The sequence below is a fragment of the Aspergillus japonicus genome (assembly GCF_003184785.1).
Source record: "Aspergillus japonicus CBS 114.51 unplaced genomic scaffold BO86scaffold_25, whole genome shotgun sequence".
NCBI lineage: Eukaryota > Fungi > Ascomycota > Eurotiomycetes > Eurotiales > Aspergillaceae > Aspergillus > Aspergillus japonicus.
In genome coordinates this window covers 41403-67643 of record NW_020291662.1, presented here as the reverse complement: position 1 = coordinate 67643, position 26241 = coordinate 41403, and the positions used below count along the sequence as shown (strand labels likewise).

Sequence of the window (26241 nt, the reverse complement as noted above, 5' to 3'; positions counted from 1 at the left end):
GAGTTGGATCGAGAGCCGAGAGAGGCGATAAACAAAGAGGGACTCGACTTCCGAGACCCGAGGTCACATGACTACGGAGCTGGCAGAAATCCCGTGCTTTGTCATTCTTATCTCTCGTCACCGCCGACCGCCGTCGGTTTTCAACCTCCTTCCATCCCAATCAGCAAACTGTACACAATTGAAACCCCAAACCATGCCGGACCGACTTCAACCTCGAGTTGCCAAGTCTTGCGACAACTGCAAGGCGAGGAAGATTCGCTGCTTACGTAAATAACTTCTCTGTTCTTCGTCAATTACAACTGCCCCCGAGTGCCTGCCTGCCTCCCCAGTGGTCTGATGATCTGACGTGGTTATGAACATTAGGACCACCGACAAGCCCTTGTTGTACCCCGTGTCAGGTACGCTACGCTCTTGAAAGGCGTCAGTAACAGGATGCCTACCTTTATGGTGAACGCTGAGCCTCTTGCAGAAACGGAACATTCACTGTAACTTTAGTCTGACACGGAGGCAATTAAAACGCAAGGAGTCGCATGTAGGGCCAAGTCCAGGTAGGAGACAAGCAACTAAATTCACGGACTTCAGAGTGGTGATGTGTATTCGATGATAGCAAGCCTTTCTGCATCTGATGGCATCCCCACTCCGCTTTCTACCGCCACACCTACGGATGGCTCACGGTTGTATGTCGACCATATCCTTGTCGACCGACGCGCAGATGGGAGAAACCGCGCTGCATGCTCTATTTTCAAGGTTCGACTCGCTCGATCAGTGCATTTGTACATAGCTTACCAGAACAGACTCACGAGAACCATGGTAACTACCAACTTGATATCGGGACTCGTACAACAGCTTACGATTTTGCTTAGTCCTTAGTACCGGCATGGCGTTCTTCTCCGAGAGCCACATCCGCTCACTGAACACTATCCTCGGTCACACGAGACTTCGAGATCTTCTCGAGGGCATGGGGCAGCATATGCATCAGCATGTGCATGACGCTGGGATTAGGTTCCGCAGCCCGGAGACTCCCGTCTATGCTGCCCCCGAGGATGCCGCTCGGTACATTGCCGGTCAGTCAAGACCCTCGCTGTGGCTGTGGGGATATATTAATGGTGGGTGTCATAGCATATTTCCAAGCCCTGCATCCACTCGCACCATTCCTCGATCGCACCAAGTTCGAGCAGCAAGCTTTTGGGCCTCGACTGGCGGAGCTCCTGGCAGAGAGTGCCCCCTTTAGTGCGTTATATCATACAGTTTTGGCATCAGGATGCCAATACACCGAAGGTGGCTCCTTTAAGCCGGGGCAAGGGAAGGCGTGGAAGTATTTTCAGGTAGCATTGGGACTATTCCCCAGTCTCCTTGGTCCTTCCGAAGGCCTGTTTAATGTTCAGGTGCGTCTCATTCATACTTGAACTAAACCTCCACTGACTTTCGCGCAGGCCTTGACAGCTATGGTACGTGACTAGTGTCTTTGTGATCGACCTTTATCGGCTTACGTTGGCACTAGGCGCTGTTTGCATCAAGTTTCTCTTGTGTGCAAATAGGAGAGACTTTAATCTCAGAGGCTGCAAGGATGGTGCAGGTCCTAGGCTACAACGCAGCCTACATACTGACAGAGGACGAAAAGCTCTGCCACAGGGTGTTTTGGGTAATATATTGGCAAGAACAAGTGACATGCTTCTTTCGAGGACGTGCTTCAGTAAGATGATCTCAAGTCGCAACAAAAAGGACACACTGTTAAGCGATAGTCTAGATGATCCCTGAGTACGACATAGGCTGCCCTGTGCCAGATGTGGCAGAGTCGGTAATTGGCCAGCTGGACTGGCTTTTAACCACCGCACGCCTCGGCCGGTTGATGTCAAGAATGTATGAGCGCCTCTTCTCCGTGAGTGCAGTGCAGACGCCGAAAGCAGAACGAATTGCAGCCATCAATTCGATGTCCGCCGAATTAGAATCATGGGCTTGCTCCATGAGCCCAGAGTTCCGGCCCAGTCAAACCTTCCGGTCTGCGAATTTCAGCAATCCATGTGCGCATGAGATGGTACTTCAATTGCGCACCATTTATCATGCCTTGTTGATGACCCTGTGTCGCCTTCGCATCCATCTCACCGCCGCTCAACCGGGTGGACCCGATCAGGAAACCAAGCGCCGACTTATGGACACAGCACGAGCCGTGATCTATGACTGCCGGCATATTGATCATGAAGCGCATGTGCCTGTGTGGTATCGCTTCCCCCCTGACCCTGTCGCCATACTTTTTGCCAGATAACTGACGGCCCTAACTAGGGAGCTCGGCATTGTCCCCATCTCCGCGGTCTTCGTCATCTTCGACTTCGTCATACACAACCCTTTCCATGCAGAGACCAACACCAACCTCGCCTATCTAGACATAGCAGCCGGGTTCTTCAGCCGGTGGGATATCAGCGATAAGGACACCTTGCCGCCGTCGACGCCCGCCGAGTTCTCCCACATTGCGCGTGAATTCGTGCAGAATCTACGCGCCAGGTCGCAACAACAGCCAGATACCTCGGGCAACACCACCAACAACCCTCTTGCTCGCCGCAGATCAGAGCACAACGTACCACCGCCGGCTTCCCAGCCACCCCGCGGCCCGCAAAGCGCTGCTGATTCCAGCCACACAGCTGTGAGTCTTCTGTTCCATCCTATCCCTCCTTCATTGTCTATGCATGACGATCTAACGCAAGACATTTACAATTTAAGAATGACGAAGCAGCCTCCCTCACCGAATACTTTAACACCTCTGCGACGAACCCAGACTATCTCTTCTACCCCGAGGATCCATTGCAACCGATCTTGGGCACCTCAATGTTCCCGACCATGGACCTGGCGTTCATGTTCAATGCTGCTCTGTGGAGTCCGCAATCTTCAGGACCTTAGGCCGCCCTGCCCGTCGTCACAAGGGTGATTCTGGCTTTCTAGGAGAGCTGTTAGTTGTATAACTTCGCTCATGTGGAACCGCGGCAATTGCTAGCAATGGATTCCCATTCCACTATATAATACATTTTTCCGGTGTCTTACACATCGACTTTAGCAGGAACAAGCACATTTTCTTATGCCTATCCTATTGATTCTGAACTGATATAGCCCGGTATGACCTTGATTAGTGCCAACTAGACGAGTACACTAAATTATACTGTCAAAAGTCCGCTCACGAACCATAAATCCCACAAAAGTAATTTGACCCTATAGATATTTGTCTGATCTTTAGCCCACGATATCGATTCATTATTCCAGGAGAATAGGAGAATGTAAATAGTTGACTCGGATTTCTTTATTGGAGAGGTCCTTAGGCTAGAAGCTACGTTCATTGTATATCTATACTTTGTACACAACCCGAAGGAAGGGTCCCTCTCATACTCAAAACAAATAATTATGAGAAAGGTTCACTCTGTCTTGTGAAGTCTAACGACATTCTCATACTTTATACAATGCTCACTAGAAAACGTTTTTTTTTTCTGTTTCAGATTTCGACGGTAATCAGACTTGTGGTTCGTGATTGCACCCATCCCTCAGCCCCTCTTCGCAGTTGCTACCTCTTGGCCTCAATTGCGGAAATAGAAGAACAAGAAGTATGGATTAGTTGATCCAGAGAGGAACCCATATACAAGCTAAACAGATGTATGAAGCACAACAATAACAAAATCCACAAACCAATTCTTCAATGGATACAGATTTGCGCACACCAAACAGAATCGAAAGGAACCGAGCAGTTACCCACCACATGCCCAAGGGACGTTGCTTCTGCCCTTCTCCTTAAGCGACAAAAGCTTAGGCACCAAGCTTCTCAACAATCCAAGCGGCGGCGATGGGGTCATAGTCACTCGCGTACGCCATGTGGAGCGACAGACTGTCGGCGCCCTCGGAGGGGGAGCAGACGCCATCGCCGTTGTTGCACCAGTCCGCGGTGACGTGGCGGTAACGGTCGTGGAGGTAGTTGACCTGGTATTCGAAACGGGGGTATTTCTTGCAATAGTGACTAGTCAAAGAAGCGTTTGGGGCATTATGCAATGCAAGGGAATACTTACGCCGGTCACGTTCCAGGTGTTGTTACCCATGTTGTAGGGCTGGTAAGGGGCGTGGCGCGGGTTGCCGTAGTAGACATTAGCAGCAACTATATAGCAGAGGGTCACCCGTGGTTAGTAAGACGGTACTGAAAGAAGAGAATCTGGAAGTGAAGGGTCTAGATGCCAGAGTATACTGCATGTACTGTGACTATTGTGCATCCCAGCTCTGCATGAACACATGGACGGAAAGGGGGAATAAGCCTACTATGCTTCGAGACCTCCTTCGAGATCAGCGGCTCGGTCGCGTTGCCCAGGGTCAAATCTCCACCACCGCCAGCAAGAGCGTCTCCCACAATCATGGCACCCTGGGAGTAGGAGATCAGGACGATCTTCGAGCGAGGACACGCGGCGGCATAGCGGTTGACTTGGCTGCCGACCGCTGCCCGCCCAACGAAGTAGCTGTCCGAGCCGGTCTCGCTGACGGCGGGATAGATGATGTTCTCGTAGTTAGAGCTAAGAGTACTCATGTTTGCCGCCGCCAATTCCGCCATGGTGTAGGTGGTACCGGGGTAGCTCTCGGTGGTGCCGCGAGCCAGCATGAAGTGGACGTCGGCGCACTCGGTGCTGTTGGTGAGGGCGGCCAGGGAGAGGCCGATCAGCGCGTTGAGCGCGAGGACGGTCAGAGTGTTGGCAATCATGATGTCGAAGTAGAGTGTACTGGTGAAGTTATTTGTGTTGGGCTTGGAAGGGAGTTCGGAGGGCTCGCAGTGTATCTTTTATAGATGGCTGGAGACGGAACGCAGCGGCGTGCCAGGGGTCTGGAGATGAAAAGGGTCTGAACGTTCTAGCTCGTAGTGGTTTCAAGTAGAGATTCCAAGCTCACAATTCACTGTCACCACCAATCTCTATCTACGAAGACACCTCCAAAATATAGTGGCATACGCGTCCTACTATGTGCGGATATCTTCTCACCCACGGCAGGACTGGCGCTAATAAAATAAAGTGCTTGCACGTCTCCACTGCCTGGGTCTATGAGAACCTGCAGCTGCAAGGGTCCACAAGAGGCTGGCCCTGAGGGACAAGCTTTCCCTCCCACCGGAGCGGGTAATATCTGAAGTACTGCAACATTCAGAGTAGCCCTAATTTTTGCGGTGGTGTGAGTATTCCACGTCCCTTTCTACGCTCGGGAACTACAATTGACCAGCATTTACTTGACTTCCCACGCTGCACGCTGCACGCTGCATGAGTATTCCTGTATCAAGATAGGCTAGAATTTGAATTTGGAGCAGCGCCCCGCCGCCCATTGAGGGGTGGAATGTTACCCTCTACTTGGGGTAACTTCGGCCGACCCCACTCTTGATACTCTCCGACCCCCGAGTACCGAGTCCCGAAAATAACCTCTGATTCAAGGCCTACTTGAGAGACAACGCGTGTGCGATCAGCGCTTCATGACGCGTTCGTCATCTATACTCGACACCAATCAAGCACACAGGGTTTGAGACAAGGTTCTAAGCTTAAATCTAGTATTAGCATCCGCTGATCACTACTATTTCGGTCATATCTTCAGGTATCGCTCGGTCACCACGGACAATTGACTCCAACTCATCAGGGCACGACACAGCCCCGGCAGTCGGTGAAGACAGTTATCCAAGACCTTGTTCCATTTCTCAGCTCAATCATGCTTAATTGTGCGCAATAAAAAAGAGTTTACGACACCTAAATGAACCATCGCCACGCTGCAGACTGCACGGCAACTCGATTATCAGTCCAGGTTCTTTATATCTTCCGCTGCTAGCGTATCCCCAGCTCAGCAGTCATGCTCGAGATGTTGCCAAAGCAGATTTGATATTCCCCGAAATTGCCAGGACTCTTCCAATCGACATGTCCCACTGCGCAGTTGAATATATGATGCTTGCCTGCCAAATCATCCAGACCAATCTGGGCAAGTTGAGGTCCTTGAACGGTCTAGCAATGGCAGCGGTCCAGTACAGTATTATGAGAATTCTTCCTACCTAGCATCTCACAAGAGTCTATCCCTAGCTGCAGACAAAGGAGTCTCCAACGGCACCGTCCGCCTGAAGGCGTACGTCGGCGCTTGCCCGGGGTTCAATGTCGTCTTGTTCGGCTCCGATCAAGTCTAATGCGCGAAGCCCCGTCAGTCAATGAAGAGGCGACCCTTGAGCAAAGCAAGAAGACAAGTTGACTATGAAAACAGGGAACAATGGACATTAGCGAAATGTTGGCCGGTGGCGGCGAGGATGGAACCCTCGGGCAATACCACTCCTAGACCGAGCCAATCTGTCAAGTGATATGAATAACTCGAACACTCGGCCCCGTCTTCGACGAAGTGATTTATGCTGAGGTAGGTGAATTCGCCCCTCCTGTCTCTTTCGTGACCACTAAATGCCGACCTGCAATGTAGTCTGTGAAAATTGGGATGTTCATTTCCTTTGGGTCCGAGGGCAGCTACATTGTTGATTGAGACTTCTGAGTGCAAGTTGACGGGGATCCATGCGAGCACCCGGGCTCACTGACGTAGCGGTCATCCACTAAGAATGGTACTATGTTTGAACAGGATGTGAACGCTGAGCTACAATATTGTCAGGCTGGATGATGAGGGTATCGGGCAAGTATACAAAACTGGGATAGCTCTTTCTACTTTCATTATCTTATTGGTCTAAAGAACTACCACACCTGGAACTGACAAGACCGGTCTTCCTTTGTACTTATTGCTAAGGCCCTACACTATGGAAAGCCTCCATCGGCAGCACTAAATGTTCTGGTGTATTACTTTCTGTAATTTCCTCCTCAACGCCTCATCTCATTCTCTGGGATGAACTCGTCAATCGATGGCGATGGAATATAGTCCCGGGCAATTTCTGGTGTGCAGATCGTCCCACGGTTATCTACATTGCCTTCAAGGCAAAACTCAAACCGAGGCAACGGCCACCACAGGCCTCGATGGGGTCTTATAATAATACCTTCGACCTCATAGAGCACTAATAAGATAAATTTGAAACGTCTTGGAAAGATTATTCAAATAAGAATGCTCCGAGGGGGTTCAAAGAGATTTAAAATACGGAATTGGGGGAGGGGGGCTCGAAAAAAGTAATAGGAAATGACTACTGAGCGGACGATCCTACCTAGAGAATAGTATAGTATTGGAAAGTTTGCTGCTAAGAGAAACAATATTCCATGATTAAATTTGACTACAACACGTCATTCTATTACCTTGCTGAGAACGAAAGCCTTGAAAAAAGTCAAGCAGCCCTTAATCTTTGCGTAAATCACGCGGTTCCCACACCCGCCAAGTCCACCAAAGCTTGCAGCAGAACATCCTTGTTGCGTCGCAAGAACCAATGGTCGCCATCCACCTCACGGAGCTTGAAGTTCTTCGACTGCGCACCCCAATGAGCCAATTCTTCGCGGTACGCGATATCATCCTGGCGCGCGGAAAACGCCACGATGGGCACCCCTAATTCATTCTCCTCCTGGTACTCGTAATCTAACAGGAGTGGTGCGTCATGATGGAGCATCTCCAGAATCCCGATGACGAAGTCCGGCTCGTCCACATAGCGGGTGACCGCCAGCAGATAGTCGGCGCTGCTGTCCCCGCTCAGACTCGACATCAGCAGTTCGCGCCGCTTCCACACCCCGATCAGCTGCGGCGCGATGGTGCCGGTGATCATCAGGGCGGGCAGGGGCACGCCCTGGCGGCGTAGCGCGCGCAGGACCTCGAAGGCGATGATTCCGCCGAAGGAATGGCCCCAGAAGACGTCCGGCGGCTGCTCCCACGATTGGATTTCGGCCGCGATGCTCGCCACGACTGAGGAAAAGTTGGGCAGTTCCTCGTGGGCCCGCGTCTCGCGGCCGGGCAGCTGGACGGCCACCAGGTCCAGACCCTTCGGGCAATCGACGAGGAAGGGGGTAAACAGCGAGGCTCCGATACCCATTGAGTGGAAGCAGACCACCCGTTTCCCGGTGCCAGTGCCCTTGAAGATCCACGGGGACAATGGCGTCAGTTCCTTCACCAGATCAACTACGGCTGCGTGTTGATAGGTCTGGGTCGCGTCCTTGTGACTTTCTTCCTTGCCGTCCGCGAGCATATCTTCGATCTCGGTTGCAAGGGACTGGATCTTTGGATTATTGTAGAGACGCATAAGGGGGACAGTGACTCGGAGCTCTCTCGCAATCATACCTCTCACTTGCGTGAGGGTCAACGAGTCAAAGGCGTAGGTGTTGATCTCTTCTTTCGGCTCGATCCGGCTCGGCTCGACGCCGATCACCTTGGCGAGGCCAGCACACAGGACCTCGATTACTGGTCTGTCATCCTTGGCCGATCCAGTTGCACCATCGTTGCCGGCTTCCCCCTTTTCATGCTGCACCTTGGCATAGTACGCGTCTTGCCGGAGGTGGTTATGGATGTCCACGAATGCGGAGAAACTGATGCGACCGAGGATACGGTGACAGGTCTTGCGGATAATGAGGCGCTCCAGGGTGGATTCGACCGTATCAAAGTCGAGTTGCAACAGCCCCTGTGCCTCCAATGAATCCAGGATGCGATTGCCAAGGTCCGCTGTTGTCATGCCGGCATAAGATCCCAAAACCCCGAGGCTGAGAGAAAGCCCTGGTAGACCACACGACTGACGGTGGGCGGCTAAAGCATCAAGGAACTGGTTAGCTGAGGCATAACTCAGTTGGCCAGGTTGGGCGATAACAATCGAGATCGAAGACGCCAGCATAAAGAAGTCCAAGTTCTTGTCTTGGGTCGCCTGGTGTAGATTCCATGCGCCAAGAGCCTTGGGGCGAAACACCTTCCAGAAGGCAGACATAGTCGTTTCACCGGAGGGAAGATTATTGATAACGCCGGCACAGTGCATCACCCCTGCGATCGGCGGGTAATCGGTAGTGTTGTTGAACATCGCTGCAACCGCCTCGTAGTCAGCGATATCAGCTTGCTTGATGATAATCCTCGCGCCCTGACTTATCAAGTCATCGATGGTGGCCCGATGCTCAGCGGATTTGGGGCCGGAGCGGCTGACTAGCAAGAGGTGGCGGGCCCCTCGTTTGACAAGGAAGCGGGCCAGCTGTAACCCTAACCCACCGGTACCGCCAGTGATAAGGTATGTCTTATCCTCAGACAGCAGCATTCGGTCCTGGGGCTTCGACTTAACAAATTCATGTTCCGGCATCTCCACAGCGACCTTACCGATGGCGGATGAGCGAGAAAGCGATTTGAGTGCCTTGGGGAATTCGGCAATAGGGAACCGGGTGACCGGGAGAGGCAATAATTTCCCACGGTTCAGCAAGTCGGAGACCTCGAGAAGCAGCTGCCGGTGGAGTTCCGGCTTTTGGACAGCCAAGGAGTCAACATCCACCACAAAAAGGGTACAGTTCTTCCGGAATTGTTGGAGGCCAACTCTCATGTTCCGGTAGACATCACTCTTACCCAGCTGGAGGCAGCGGCCAAAGGGAGCCAGGCAGGCAATCGACTGAGAAAAGATGTTCCCATTTGACGAATTGAGCACAAGATCCACGCCCTTGCCATGGGTCACTTTCTTAACTTCATCAGAGAAGGTCACAGACCGCGAATCGAATACAGCCTCCACACCATCGATGCCTTGGATCCAGGCTCGACGTTGAGGATTGCCCGCTGTTGCATAGATGCGAGCCCCAAAGAGCTTGGCGACTTGGATAGCTGCAATACCCACCCCGCCAGCACCGGAGTGGATAAGAATCGATTCACCCTCTCTCAGGCGGCCAAGGTAAACCAGGGCATAATAAGCTGTCATATATGCCATGGGCAGACACGCTGCCTCTGCAAGCGAGACCGTGGACGGAACCGGCACAACAAGTTGGTGGTTGACCACCACCGACCCTCCAAGACCCTTGGTGACGCGAGCCATCACCCGGGCCCCGACATTAATACCGCTTACACTGGCTCCTACTCGCGTCACAACGCCAGCGATTTCCATTCCCAGATTGTCGCCACTCAGCGCGTCGGGCGTAGCCTGATCGGATTGCATCCCCATCGACGTGATAACATCATTGTAGTTCAGTCCAGTCGCGTGGACTTCAATAGCCACGTCTCCGGGGCCCAGCGCAATGGGGTCCAGATCATGGATGGCAATCTCGCCGAAGGAACCACCGTGGACAGGCTTACTATAGTACCTTCCTCCTCTTGCGGGGACTGGCTTAGACCACCGGTCTTCAGCCTCGCTATCGACTGTCGTGACCTGGGGATAATAGCAACCGGAAGGGCGAACGGCTACCACGCAGTCGTGTCGACTGATGCGGGTATTTCCCAATACTGCGTCGAGCGAGGGCAGGCTTTTCCAAGAGCCGCGCAGGGGGAGATCGAGCACCTGTACGGAGATCCGCGGCAGCTCGTTTCTCATCACCCGAACCGCGGCCTGAACGCTGGCAGAGGCAGGGTCGCATTGAGTGTCCGCAGAGGTCAAGCAGCCGCCTTTGGTGAGAACTAGTACTGTCGAGCTTCCAGCATCGTGCTGTAGCCAGTTCGCAACCCTACTGAGAGCGCTATAAACCAACTCGATGTGTTTTTCAATATCAGGAGAAGCCATGTTCATCACAGCAGGTATGTAGATCATTACTCTGCGGTCCAAGCGGAACCCAAATTTCGCAGGATCGAAATCGCCAGTGGCTTCTTCGAGTGAGATCTGGTGGATAGGGACTGTAGGAAAGACATTCTGGAAGAGTCCGACCTCATCAATATCAGCGGCCAGGCCGAGATCGATGGAGATAATGTTCGTCAAGCTCCGGGGAACTCGGTCATCATACTCTGTTCCATTTGGCGTATGTTCGAAAGCGATCTCATGCTCCAGGGACCGAATAATCTTGGTTGAACCCAACCGCTTGATGACGAGGCTCTTGGCAGAAACCAGCAGTCGACCGTCCTCGGCATAGACTAAAATATCGACATTCAAGGTGTCATCGGTTTGACTCTTTACTTTCACGTTGGACCAAACTGACGAGATGCCGCGTGAGTCAAGAACCTCGACCGCTTCCAAAGTATAGGGTAGATAGACAGCGCTGACACCAATGTTATGCTGCACATAGGCGTTAACGATGTGAAAACTAGCATCCAGGAGGGCTGGGTGGAAACGGAAACGGGCTGTCTCATGCAAAATGGCAGCAGGTAGTTCCACACGAGCAAAGATCTCATTTCCACGCCGCCAGAGGTCTTTGACGCATTGAAACATTTCCCCATAAATAAGCCCTGCGTTTCCAATGTACTTGTAGAACTGCTCCACGTCCACCGGGGCTGCCGTCTGGATTCGGGCCTGGACGCTGCTCATCTGCTCAGGGGCAATAGTCGACGGATCATCCAGCATATTGATTCTACCTCGGGAACAGACTTTCCATGGCGATTCTGGCTTGGCATCTGGGGCACGAGTGGCAATCACATAGTCCTTGTTCATCGATGTAATCTCCAGTATGAACTGAGGAGCAAAGTCTTCAGCAGGACTCAAAATAAGTGGAGCTTCGAAACGTAGATTCTGCAGCCATATTTTTGATCCGGGGGTATATAGATCAGCAGCCATGTATGCTGTCTCTATATGGCCGGTCATAGGAAGTATCATAGCAGTTTCAACACTGTGGTCTTTGAGAAAAGGCGATGTACCAGTGCTGAGTCGGAGTCGTAATGAGGCACGACCATCGTCCGTCAGTTGAGTCGAGTCGAGGTAGAATGGGTGGCGTCCCTTTGAAAGTCTTGCCTGTTCGCATTCAGGATTTTCAAAGGAGAAGAGTTGCCGTTGAAAGGGGTAGAGCGGAAGATCGGTAACACGGCCGCTGCTACCATTGAAAGAATGGATGTCTGCAGGGACTCCGATCGCGTGCGCGACTCCCATAACTCTGGCAAGAGGCTCCAGCTCATTTTCTCGGATCATCGAGGGTAGGACAAAAGCAGGACGATCTAATGAGTTGGCAATGTCCTGAGTACTGGAAACCAGCACTGGGTGTGGACCAATCTCGACCAGATACTCACAACCATCCTCCAGGATTTTGCTCACGGTTTCAACATATCGGACAGGTTTGCGCACATTGCTAAACCAATATTCCCCAGTAATATGCGTACCTGGTTCGACGTCCGTTGTGACCGTGGAATAAAGATCCATGCCAGGATGGGTCTGTTTGCCTTGATAGGTAGACAGGTGCTCGATCAGTTCCTCTTTGCATGAATCCATGAACTGACTATGGTAAGGCACCTCCACCTTGACAAATTTAGCAAAGGAGCCACTTTTTTGAACATCAGTGGAGATTGTCTCCAAGGCGGATCTTTCGCCGGCGAGGGTAGTCATTTTCAAACCATTCATCGCAGCAACTTCGACGGAGGAACTGAGATTGTGGCGGGTAACGAACTCCTCGGCTTCAGTGGCTGATAGTCCTACCGCCAACATGGTTCCCTTGCCCGCCGCTTTGGCCTGGACTCTGGATCGGATATAGATGACCTTAACCGCTTCTTCAAGAGTCAACGCTCCGGAGACATAAGCAGCCGCAACCTCCCCAATGGAATGGCCTACAATGGCATTGGGCTTCACTCCATACGCAATCAGTGTCTCGGCCAGGGCAATCTGGATAGCCGCGATACCCGACTGGGCAATTACCGTATTCGACAGCCGCGAAGGATCGTTCGTATGATCCGCCGAAATCTCCTTCACGATAGAAAACCCTGCTAACGGTGTATAGATTTCATCAAACTTTGCGAGCGTCTCCCGGAAGATGGGCTGGTCCCGGGCCAACTTGCTGCCCATCCCAAGCCATTGTCCACCCTGGCCCGAAAACAGAAACGCGACTCGAGGAGTGGAAGTGATCGTTGCCGACTTCTTATCAAGCATTAGTATGTCCTTCGATACCTTGCCGGCGTCCACCTGATCAAGCCGGGCGCACAACATCTCTTTATCTGTGGCGGGGATAATGGCAACTTTGTTGTGGCAGCCGCGACGGAAGTTCAAAGTGTAGGCCGTGTCGCTGAGATTCGGGGATTTTGGTGCACGCAGGTGACTGGCCAGCTCACTGGCCACTTTCTGTAACGCGATATCAGACCGCGCAGACACCACGAAAACCCGCGGGTGCGAGGGGTTGACAGCAATCCATGTTTCTGAATTCGAGGAGGTTGGGGTGGAAAAAGAGGAGTCCTTCTCCGAGGGCGCCTCTCCAATGATTGCATGGGCATTTGTACCACCTGCGCCAAATGAGTTGATACCAACAAAGACCTCATCGTTGTCCTTGTTGTCCAGGAGGTTGGTAAGTTTGACCGGCACATCCAGATGGAGGTCGTCCCAGTCAATGGCCGGGTTCCGTTCGTGGTGATTGAGTTGCGGGGGTATCTGACGATGGAAGAGAGTCAGGGTCGCTTTGATAAACCCAACAATTCCAGCAGCTCCCTCAAGGTGACCCATATTGCCCTTGATGGACCCTATGGCAAGGGGAAGGCCGGTATCTGCATATCGCAGCTTTCCAATCTGGCTGCCAATAGCGCCTGCTTCGATAGGGTCGCCCACGGCAGTGCCGGGACCATGGGCCTCGACGTACTGAACCTTGGCCGGATCTACCCCTGCCTGAGAGTAGACAGACTTGAGCAAGGCTTCCTGACCTTTTAGGCTCGGTACTGTTAGCCCCTCTGCGGTATATCCGTCCTGGTTGACAAGAGAGCCACGGATCACCCCGTAAATACGGTCCTTGTGCTGCAGAGCTTGACTTAGTGGCTTGAGATATACCACAGCCGCGCCCTCGCTGCGGACATAACCGTTTCCTGCCGCGTCAAATGATTTGCACTGCCCATCTGGGCCAAGGAATCCACCCTTGGATAGAAGGATGGAAGTCTCGGGGCGTAAAATCGCGTTCACTCCCCCTGCCAATGCTGCATCACTGTCACCAGACCAGATACTTTGGCAAGCGAGATGAACAGAGACAAGACTGCTCGAGCAAGCCGTATCCAGACTGACGCTGGGGCCTTGGAGGTTTAGTCGATGGGAGACGCGGTTTGCAATAGCACAACTTGTACTCCCCATAGCGATATGAGGGGTAATATCATCGCGCTGTTGGGCTTCTGTCTGCATTGCCAGATGGTCGTACATGAAAGTTCCGAGAAAGACACTGGTCCGTGATCCCGACACCTGATCTAAAGGCGTCCCAGAGTCCTCCAAAGCATGAAAACTTGCTTCGAGAACTATTCGCTGCTGAGGATCAAGCTTGGACGCCTCGGTGGGATAAAAGCCGAAGAAGTCGGCATCGAAAGAGGTGATATCACGGACAAAGCCACCTTTCCGGTTACGGATTGCCCCGTATGCCTGGGAATCCGGGTGATGAAATGAATTGATATCGAATCGATCGCCTGGGACATCGGTAATGAGATCAAGTCCTTGGCACAACGCATCCCAAAATTTCTTAGCGGAATTGATTCCTCCTGGAAGTCTGCAGCCAATTCCAACCACTGCAATTGGCTCCCGCTGAAAAGTGGACATCGTCATAGTCAAATTTGTGTAGAATAGTTTTGGTAAGAACAATTTAGAAGCTTGGATGAGATTGTAGAAGCTAAGATAAGATTGTATAACAATGGTGTTGACCTTGTTGTTCTTCTTCCCTGATGCTGGGTCAGTACCGCCTATTTAAGTCTCTCGATTTGGGCATTCTTGGAAGTCGAGCAGATTCTATTACATTCGCTATCACCTGTTTTCTGCATGAAGAAACTTCAAACTGTACTCATGTGAGGCATTCTTGCCACAGTGTAAGGGAAAGAGAGATTTACTATACTGTGATGTACTTAGCAATGCACCTCTAGCCAAATCGGTTAAGGTGAATCTCTGGGAAAGTCCATGACGACGGAAGCTTACTCTAGGAACATCTATGTTCTTGGGAGGAGGCGACAGAGTGATGCGTCATCTACCTACTGACATCTTTGATTCATTTGATCGGAAGTGTGAAGATTGTGGATTTCAGGCTATCTCTAGGAATCCATCACACCCTGTAAAAGCTTGTATGCAAGGCCTAAATTCGGAAAACGCAAAGCTGAATTAGATACAACCGCCACCCACAAAGAGGAATGCCACAGTTGTTACACGGATACAGATGGAAAAATTGTGAAAAGCTGCCTCCAAGCAATCAATTAACTAAGCATATCTGTCAGGGAATCAGGGAATCATTTTCTATCTGTATGTCCTTTCCCATGTAATCTTATCTTCATTATTACTCTATGTATACAGCTTATTCTCTATATATCAATATTTAGCTTGGAGCAACAGTGTGTGAGATGATCAATGCCGTTGAAGTTCGGTAGTTAACCTGCCAGATAGAGTTAAGTTTCGGCCCATAGACGGCTGGTTTCCTGGAACTGTCAACCCACATCAAACCTGCATGGACTCTTGACCACATCTGGTAGCATTCTACATTCTTTCTTGGTGGCTTCATGAAGCAAAGCTGCCCCGGGTTTGCTCGGCAATGAGATTTACGGTGACGAGATATCTGCAAGGGAGGATTGGCAATTCCGAAGAATAAAACCACCCTTGCCGGGAGTCCCCATTCAGGTAACCCGGAATTCTGAAGACCGGATACTGAGTCAGTACTACCGTCAAGTCGCCCGATTATGGATCTCTCTTCTGTATCCCACTTTGGTACACAAATACCTGAATCATTGTCGACAATTAGGTTGATAGAATGTGGGCAAATTGGCCAGTTCGCAGCCTTAGGCCAGTGGGCTGCCTCAGGCCAGTTAGCTGCCTAATATTCCGAATTCCGATAACCCCGCAGCGGAGCAAAAGGCCTTGCTTTCCTGAATTGTTCTAGGCCTTATTCATTCTATTGTTCCTGTTCAATAGGAACTATTCACTATTCTGATTTTCATATGATTTTCATGTGTTTTTCATGTGCCAGCGGAAATCCTCGGAAATTTAAGGTAGCTGTTCAGTTATATAAGAGGAGGAAAGGCCTATTGATGTTAAATAATCAAGTTCAAGTATTTCAATCAGTTTAATCAAGCAAACAATCAGTTTCTTCAGAGTTCTTTCAGTGAGATACAGGCCCGCGGGTTTCGAGAAATGAAGAGCCCATCTCAGAATCCGATACTTTACCATGCGCCAATGATGCGGCGGGGGATGAGATGGTCCCCAAATTAAATGAATACTACAGGTGAGGTTTCACCCTAAGATCGGTGCTAACACCAGAGACAAACATATTGTCCCGCAGTGCAAGTAAGCAGTAGAGCTTCAGCCTGTGATCTTGCCACCAAAAGGCGCCATGTAAATAAGGATCTAAATACTTTTATTACTTATATTTTTTAATTTTTGATAGTTTTGTTATATAATTTACTAGTAGCCGGAGCTTTTTTTTATAATATATTTTATTTATTTCTTATTTTATAACTGTCACAGTGCAGACCTGATACACCTATTCCACCTGCCCTACCTGTTTAACCTGTTTAACCTGTTTAACCTGTTTAATCTATTTAATCTATTTAATTTATTTACCCCTAATAATCTGACTGTTTTTTTTAATAATTTTATATATAATTTATAATTTTTTAACTGCCTGTCTACTTCTAATTCTGTTTATAGCTTTTTAAACTATATTTTATATATAAATTTAATTATATTCTGATCCAGTATTTAAAAAAATATATTAAAAAACAAGTTATAGAGACCTGTTTAGCCTATACTGTTATTTCTACTATTTAGCTAAATTAAAAACTAGATATTAGTTTATTTTTTAATATTATATAGTTTCTATCTTTAGAGATAGTAGTTTTAATATAATATTTATAATCCTATAATCCCTAGTAATACCAAATAATCTAAAAGAATTTACCTAATATATTAATAAATACTTAGAAAAATAGTACTATTATTATAACCAGATCTACACTTTTACTGCTAAAGCAGACAATAAAAAAACTTAACTTAAATAAACTGAAATTATATAAGATACTGTTTTTATTTACTAAGTAAAACAGGCTCTAATTATAAACTGTTAGCTTATAGAAGTAACTACTACTAAAAATATTATTTTTTAAAAAAAAATAAGCCTTAAATAAATATATTAAAGCTATTTAGATTACTACTTTTATAGTAAATACCTTTATATTTACTCTAGAATCTGTATATACTGCTAAAAGTACTACAGCTGTTTTAATAAAAATAATTATATTAATTAATTTTAAATCTTTTACTTCTACTTTTTTTTAAATATTTATTTAATTTTATTAAATTTAAAGGTAACTGCTCCAACCTCTGCTGTTTTACTAATTAGATTTAAAAAATAAAGATTAATACTAACTAATATACTATATCTGCTTTTTATAAAATCTATATTATTAGATGGTTTAAAAAAAAATTCTATATCTAAATATAATTAAGAACTTTTCTGAGGTTTCTTAGAAAGACTTTATTGGACTCCCACTTTTGCATACAAATTGGGTGCGAAAGTGAGGTGAAAGTAAGAGAAAGATAAAAAAATTAAAAATAAGGAAAATTCAAAATCAGATAAATAAAAAAAAGGCTAAACTGCTAGAATTGATTAAAAACTGATTTAACTGAATTAAAACTGATTAAACTGATTAAACTAATTAAACTTCTAAATAGAACTTTAGGGGTCTTTTTATTCTTATTTATAGCCAATTGGCTATTAAAAACATATAAAAAACATATAAATTTATATAAAATTTATATAGAAATTATATGAATAAAACAGGGCCAAGAATAATAAAACCAGTGGTTAAATAGGGTCTAGAATAATTAATAAAAGTAAAGCCTTTTGCTCTGCTGTAGAATAAATAAAATTTAAAATATTAATTTATTAACTGGTAGTCTAAAGCTGCCAACTGGCCTAAAGCTGTAAACTAGTAAGTTTAAAATATTAGTAGTAAACAGGGCTTAAAGTAGCAGATAAGCAGAAATAGCAGATAAGTAGACTTTAAAATAGTATTTAGCAGTAGTAGTAAACTGGCAAGTCCAAAGCTGTAAACTGGTAAGCCTAAGGCTGCCAACTGGCCAATCTGCCTATATTATTAACAATATTGTTTATTAAAAAATATTTAATTAAAGTAAAAAATATCTTTTAATTGGTGCTGGTCCAGTAGTTTATTATAATTAATATATATTTAATATTTAAAAGTTTTTGTAATAACTGTATATATATCTTTTTAACAACTTTATAAAATATTTTTTAATCTATATTTTATTAAAAGAACTTAGCTTTTAATAAAAAAATTAAGTAGTAAAATTAATTATTTATTTAAATTAAGTATACTTAACTGTTTAGAATATTAAATAATAAATAATTATAAGATATAAAATTTAATTTTAAAAACTTAGTTTATTATAGGCTGTAGAGGTCTAGAAGAAAATAATTATTTAAAAAATTTTATTTTAAAAAAATAAAAAAATATCTGTAATAACTTTTTACTTAATATTTTAATGATTATTTATTTAAATATAATTAATAATATTTTTTTATAACTTTTGTAAAAATAGTAGCTTATAAAACTTGTTTTTGTAACAGCTGATCAGATCAACATAATTCTATTAATTTAGCACTATCTTAACAAAATCTTAAGTATAGAAAGAAAAAAAAAAAGAAAAAAAGCTATATATCTCTACAGTATTATCTTATCTATATATATATATTAAATAAAATAAACAGAGTAAATAAGTTAAACTAGTTTCATTTTAGTAGTCTATACTAGATTTATTTTATTTATTTTTATATTATTTTCTAAATTAGCTTTAACTGTCTATAGATAAAAGGTACTTTCTAAATCTATTTTAAAATTATTTTTATAGTATAATAGTAGGCTAGGCATTTTTTTAGGATTATATATAAAATTATTATTAAAATAATTAAATTTTAAAGCTTTCTCTGCAGCAGCTTTTAACTAAATTAGAAAATATTTTAAAAAACCAAAACTTATCAGATAGGAGTTGTAGAAGTTTTTTAAAAATATAAAAATATTTTATAAATTACTAATAAAATACTATATTAGATCTATTTTATCTAAATTTTTTATTTAATTTAGTATATTAAATACTTTTATTATATATAGAAGTAAAGGATTTTATTTATTTTATATTTTATACTTTTATTTATATTTATTAGTTTTATTTAATTCTAAGTTTATTTTAGTAGCAGATTACTAATAAATATAGACTAGAGCTTTTTAAAATAAAATACTAAATATATTTTAATATTAGCAGATAATTACATCTAGAAAATATTTTTTTTTACTTTAAAATTTTATAAAAGTTATACTATTTATCAGCTAGCTTTTTAAATAGTTAATTTTAATTTTAATTAAAATAATTAATATATATTTTGTTTTCTAGTTAAATTAAGATTTTTTTTAGTAATACTTAGCTTATATAGCTTATTATTTTTAAAAGTTAGTAATATTAGCCTTAATAAATTTTTAAATATTTTTAAGGCAGATTATAATACTTTAGATATAAACAATATTTATACTTTTTAATCTAGTATTTATAAAAAAATTTTAATTAAATAATAGTTAAAGTTAATATTTATATTCTATTTAAAATAAAAATATTTTTAAAAATATATATAGTAGATAAGTAGTAGTAAAGTCTATTATTAGCAGTACTTTTAACTATTTATTATAAAAATTATTAATAAAAAAAATTAGTTTTTAAACTAAATACTGGTTTATATTTTTAATTTATTTATTAGTTTAAAAATAGTAAGCTGTAAAAAGCTTTAGCTTAATTTAAAAAATACAGTAAAACTTTTACTAGAATTTTAAAATAAATTAAGATTTTTTATTAAAAATAATAGTATCTGGGGGTCTAGTCCAGATATAAATAAATTTAATAAATAAATAAATTATATTTTATATAGTTATATTTTTTATATATAAAATTAATACTATTTATTTAAAGAACTAGTTTACTACTATATATATTATATTATATTTTTATATATTTTTTAGTAGTATATAAAAATTTATAAATATATACTATTATAGTTAGTTAACAGCTAAAAGTAGTTAAAGTAGTTTCTATAGTAGTTTTTTCTAATAATTTTTATTTTTATAAATTATATAATTATTTAAATATTATTAAATATTCTTATTTTAAATATTTTAATAGTAATATTATTTAATTAATTTAAAAATTTTTATTTATTTAAAGTATACAGTTAATAGCTGGTAGTATATTTTATTTAATAGTTTAGTTTTTAAATTTTTTTTATTAAATACTACTAGGTGTTTTTTATATAGTAATAATCTATTTTAAAAAAAGTAAAGGCTGTTTAGATTATTAGTATTTTTTTACTTTTAAATAAATTTATCTAATTTACAGTTAATATATAGAATTTAGTTAATTAGTAGTAATTTTTTATCTAAAAAAAACAGTACAGATATTATTAATAGTTATAAAATTTTTAGATTTAGCTACTTAAAATATAATATAATCTAGTTTTATTTTTAGCCTATTAATTTATTAGTTTTTTTTTATTATATAAATATATCTACTAGTATATTTATCTTTTTTAATTTATATTAAATTTAAAAATAGTATTTAAATAAAAACTTAGCCTATTATACTTATAAGATATTTAACTTTTTTAAGATTATAAAATATTTTAATACTTTATAGTTAATAAATATTTTAAAAGGCTTTTTTTTATAGTTTTTCTAATTTTATTTTTTAGATCTTTATAAATTAAATAATAGCTAATATGTTTTTATTATAAATATTATAATTCTGTTTAGTAGATATTATAGTTTTTAAAAAAAAATATATTATTAGTTATTAATATATTAAGTAAAAACTCTAGTAATAGTTTTATCTGCAGTATTTATTTTTAATCTAGTAAAATAAATAAAATTATAGTAGATTAGTACTAGTATTATAATTGAAATATTTTTTAAAAATTTAAAGACTATCTAGTATTTTTTATTTTATATAAAGGGGGTATTTTTATATATAAGCAAAATTAATAGCTAATCTAGTTTACTATAATTTTTAATAAAATATTAATAAAAATTACAGAATCTAAAAAATAATTATATTTTATATATAGTTTTTAAAATATTTTAATTTTTAATAACAGTTATTTTTTTTAAATCTACCTATATTCTATCTGTTAAAATAATAAAATTTAGAAATTTAGTTTTAGTAATATAAAATTTATATTTATAAATAGCAGTTTATAAACCGGCTTTATATAGTTTTTTAAAAACTAATCTAATATAAATCTAATACTTAAAAATATTGTTACTATAAATAAAAATATTATTAATATAAATAGTTATAAATTTATTAAAATATTTATAAAAAACTTTATTTATTAATTTTAAAAATATAGTAGATTTATTAGTTAGTCTAAATAAAAGGACCTTATACTTAAATATACTATATTAAGTTTAGAAAGTAGTTAGATTCTCTAAGTTAAAATCTATATAAATATAGTAAAAACTTTATTTAATATTTAACTTTATAAATACTTTAGTTTACTTTAGTTGGTTAATAATTTTATTAATTAAAAATAGTAGATATAGATTTTTTTTTAATTAGTATATTAAATTTTTAATAATTTATATATATATAGAGTTCTTCTTTAGGTTTTTAGACTATTAAAATAGATAAAGTAAAAAAAGCAAAACTTAAAATAATAAATTTTTTTTTAGATTCTTAATAATATAGTATTTTACAGCTTTTAACTTTTCTACTGTTATTCTGTACAGTAGAAAAAATCTAAATAAAATTTTTTTATTTAACTAAATTTTATAATTATAAGTATAAAACAGCAGTAAAATATTAAAAGCTTATTTAAAAAATATTTTAATTAGATTATAATATTAAAAAAAAAGTTTTTGCAATCTTCTGTTATTTTTACTTAGTAAAAAATAATTATATTTTTTTATTAATTACTTTTTTAATTTTTTATAAAAAGGTGATAAAAATTTTTAACTTTAGCTTTTTTAAGTATTGTTAGAAGCTGGTTTTTTTTATTAATATAATTTTTAAATCAGCTGCTTTTAGTTTTTTTTTAATAATTAATATTTTTAATAATAAGTCTATTTTTAAATTTATTTTTTTATTTAAATATAATACTTTGTTTATTTTAGCAAATACTTTAGTTTAATTAGTTATATAAAATCTAGTCTTATTTAAATCTTATAAAGTTTATATTTAGATTACTAAATTTAATTTTTTATTTTATTATTTTTTAATAATTTCTTCTTTACAGGGGGGCTTACTTTTAATAAAATATTCTAGTAAATTATAACTGTATAAAGTTAATTTTTATATAAAATATATTTTTTTATAGATTAAAATCTTTTTACAGTATATCAGCTGCTAACTTTTTACTATATATTTTTTAAATCTAAAAATTAATTTATTTTTTTATTTTATATTTTTTTAGTATACTTAATTAATCTTTTGGTATTTAATAAAATGGGGGGGTACTATTTATAAAAGTCTAGATTAAATTTTATTTTTAAATAAAAGTTTATTAAATTATACTAATTAATTTTCATAGTAGTTAAACAGAACTTTCTACTTTGCCAACTATAGTTTTTTTTAAAATTATATTATAAAATTCTAAATCTAGTACTAAAAAAAAACCTTTATAAAAGGCCTTTTTTCTACTATTAAATTAAAATAGATTATATATATTAGGGGGGTGGAAGATCCTTTATTAAATATAGTTATATTTTAAGTACTTTATAGTTTAAATAATTTTATTTTTAAAAATATTTCTGCTTTAACTATAAATCTTATATTAATATAAATATAAATATTTACTTTAATATTTACTAGAATTTAGGCAGAAACAGCTATTATATTTTTTAAAATTAGAATTTTAATTATAAAACTATTTTTAAAAGATTTTAATAGAATTTTTAAATTAATATACTACTAGTTTATATTTAGTATATCTAAAATAAAGATTTTTTTAGACTAAGTTTTTTACTAATATATTTTTAGATTTGGTCTTTTTTATTACTTAAATTAAAAGTATTTTTTTAAATAGTTATAATTTAAATATTTAAATTTTTTATAGTAGAAGTATTTTTCTTCAGCTAGTAATATAATACAGATTTTTCTATTTATATAGGGTTTAAACAGGGTTCTAGTTCTATTTTTACTATTTAATAAAGTAATTCTACTATTTAGATTATTTTTTTAGCCTATAAATAAAATTTTATAATAATATTTTATATTTTTATTAATACTTTTAGAAACTCTGGTATAGGTAGTAGTATACTATTTAAAATTAATATTAGATTTATAAAATTTAATAAAAGTTAGTTTTTTAAGCTTTAAAAACAACTTTTAGTAAAGATTAAATTTTTAAAAGTTTTTAAAAATATCTACCTTACCAGCCAGGTAGTAAAACTAAGTATAAAAATTATAATATTTCTATTTAAATATTATTTTAAAATATATATATTTTAATCTAGTATTCTACTTTTAGTTTGGATTAATATAGATTACAGCTAAATAAAATAAAATATCTATTATATTTTTAAAAAATTATTTAGCTTTAGTTTTTAGTTTAAAAAGTAGATATTTATAAATATTATTTTTATAATAACTGGCTATATAAATTTTTTATATAAATAGGTTTTTATAATAGTTAATATTAGCTTTAAATTTCTGCTTAACTGTTAGTCTCCAGTTTTTTAAGGTAATATTTTTTCTATTATTAAATATTAGGGGATTAGAAAGTTTTATAGTTTTTTGAAAATATAGTATTTTTTAATTTATACTAGTTACTAGGGTTAATATAGTATTTTACTGTACCTTAACTTAAGTTACTTTATTTTTTAAATTTTTTTTTTAGTTTTTAGTAGATTAATATTATAAAATAGTACTTTTTAGTTAATTTTTAATTAAATTAATTTTTTCTTTAGTTTATCTGCTTTAGTTAATAGTTTATTAATTTTTTTTTTAATTTGCTATAGGTTTTTAATACTAATTTAAAAGTATATATAAAATTTTTTTTATAAAGATTATAAAATTCTTTAGCTGTAATATTTTTACTAGGGGTTTTACTAGTTTTATTTATAAATAGAATTAGTTTTTCTATTTTCTTTTTAAATAATTTAATTTTTAATATATTTTATACTATTATAACTGTTCCAGTTTTTTAATTTTAATATTAGTTAATTTAAAGTTTAACTTAGTTTAGAGTCTAGTTTTTATTTTTTAGTTCTATACAGCCTATAAACTACAGTAATAAAGTTTTTTTAGTTTTAATAATAGTTTAGTTATATATAAAGATTTTTAATTTTAAAATTTATATTTTTTTAGACTTATATTTTTTAAGACTAACTGTTATTACTATTAGCTTATATAAAAAAAAAACTTTTTAATTATAATAAAAATATATATTTTATATATTTAGTTATAAAAAGCTTTAAAAAGTAGATATTAAAAAAAATAATACTTAAGATTATATAATAGCTAATCAGATTAATATAATTCTATTAATTTAGTACTATTTTAATAAAATATTAAGTATAGAAAAAAGAAGAAAAAAGAAAAACAGCTATATATTTTTATAATATTATCTTATCTATATATATATATTAAATAAAATAAATAGAGTAAACAAGTTAAACCAGTCCTGTCTTAGTGGCCTGTGCTGGGTCCGTCCTGTTCACCCTCACAGTTTTTAAATTTTAAATATTATAAAATATAAAAATATACTTGTTAAGAATATGGGCAGATTAGCCAGTTGGCAGTTTTAGGCTTACTAGTTTATAATTTTAGACTTACCAGTTTACTACTACTGCTAGATATTATTTTAAGATCTGCTTATCTGCTATTTCTATTTACCCGCTACTTTAAGCCCTGTCTACTACTAATATTTTAAATTTACTAGTTTATAGTTTTAGACCAGTTGGCAGCCTTAGGCTACCAGTTAGTAAACTAATATTTTAAATTCTATCTATTCTACAGCAGAGTAAAAGGCCTTACTTTTATTAATTATTTTAGGCCCTATTTAACCACTGGTTTTATTATTCTCAGCCCTGTTCTATTTATATAATTTTTATATAAATTTTATATAAATTTAATATAAAATTATATATTTGTTATATGTTTTTAATAGCTAATTAGCTATAAATAAGAATAAAAAGACCCCTGGAGTTCTATTTAGAAGAATAATTAGTTTAATCAGTTTTAGTTTTAGTTTAATCAGCTTTAATCAGTTTTAATCAGTTTTTTTAATTAATTCTAGTAGTTAGCCTATTTTCTTATTTTTCTAATTTTAATTCTTTTATTTTTCTCTTACTTTTATCTCACTTTTGCACCCAATTTGTATGCAAAAGTGAGAGTTTAATGAAGTCTTTCTGAGAAACCTCAGAAAAGTTCTTAATACTTTATTATAAATATAAAAAATTTTATTAAAAAATAATATATTTTTTTAAAAGCTGTTTTATATTATTAATAATTTTTTTAACTAAAAATAAATAGTAGTTTCTAAGTATATATATAAGTGTTAAAAAAGATTATCTTTTACCACTAATTTTAAAAAATAAAATTTTTATCTTAAAAAAATAAAAATAAAATAATTTTTTATTTCTTTATAATACATGGAATCTTAAGGTTTAAAAAAAATAAAAAAAGCTAATTTCAAAAACTTATTAAAGTTTAAAAATTATTATAGTTTATAAAAATCTAAAAAATAGAAAAAAAAGGCTTAATACTATTTTTTAAAAATAAACTAAATAACTATAGTTAACTTAGAATTCTAAAACTACTTTATAAATAGTAGATATAAAAAGATAAAAATAAAAAAACTTTATAAGAATAATATTATTTTAATTATTAATGTAAGGGCCCAAACAGCCCTTCCAACCTTCGCGGATATCCGCGAAGGGAAATGTACATAGACAACCTAAGGCGGCGGTCACGTGACGGCTAAGCGAGCCGGCCGCGGCCGCCCCCAAGGGCGGCGGCTGCCTCGCGAGTTAGGCAAGGCAGCAACAACACCTTAAGGCAATATATTGGCACCCTTGGCTTCGCAAAAGCTATTCGTTCATCATGCTATTTCACCCTTTAGCCCTTATAATTAATATCTTTTTATATAAATATAATTTATTATATTATTATATATCACTAGTAATATCTGCAGTACTTTTTAGACCTAGCTGTTTTATAAGTAAAAAATTATATCTAAAGTCTAAAAATATAAAATTTTTTTATTTTAAGTAAAGCTTAATTAAGGATAAATT

General features: G+C 38.3%; 4 protein-coding genes across 4 annotated transcripts; 1 reads left to right on the top strand and 3 right to left on the bottom strand.

The window, feature by feature from the left end:
* Window positions 1–877: 877 nt before the first annotated feature.
* BO86DRAFT_379401 (fungal specific transcription factor domain-containing protein) lies at window positions 878–2892 on the top strand (the record flags this gene model as incomplete). The annotated part of the gene is made up of 7 exons (XM_025670677.1): window positions 878–1064; window positions 1120–1385; window positions 1434–1448; window positions 1502–1693; window positions 1748–2217; window positions 2281–2638; window positions 2716–2892. The coding sequence occupies 7 exons, from the start codon at window positions 878–880 to the stop codon at window positions 2890–2892; spliced, it is 1665 nt and encodes a 554-aa protein (XP_025527472.1).
* An 891-nt stretch (window positions 2893–3783) lies between these two features.
* BO86DRAFT_379400 (putative acetyl xylan esterase (Axe1)) lies at window positions 3784–4717 on the bottom strand (the record flags this gene model as incomplete). The annotated part of the gene is made up of 3 exons (XM_025670676.1): window positions 3784–3978; window positions 4041–4126; window positions 4285–4717. The coding sequence occupies 3 exons, from the start codon at window positions 4715–4717 to the stop codon at window positions 3784–3786; spliced, it is 714 nt and encodes a 237-aa protein (XP_025527471.1).
* Window positions 4718–7141: 2424 nt separating this feature from the next.
* Window positions 7142–14509, bottom strand: BO86DRAFT_430487 (polyketide synthase; the record flags this gene model as incomplete). The annotated part of the gene is made up of 3 exons (XM_025675702.1): window positions 7142–7162; window positions 7251–7268; window positions 7322–14509. The coding sequence occupies 3 exons, from the start codon at window positions 14507–14509 to the stop codon at window positions 7142–7144; spliced, it is 7227 nt and encodes a 2408-aa protein (XP_025527470.1).
* Window positions 14510–21246: 6737 nt separating this feature from the next.
* On the bottom strand, window positions 21247–21408 carry BO86DRAFT_313497 (uncharacterized protein; the record flags this gene model as incomplete). The annotated part of the gene is made up of 1 exon (XM_025668009.1): window positions 21247–21408. A coding segment is annotated over one exon (162 nt), but the record flags the coding sequence as incomplete, so codon positions are not given.
* Between the last annotated feature and the right edge of the window lie 4833 nt (window positions 21409–26241).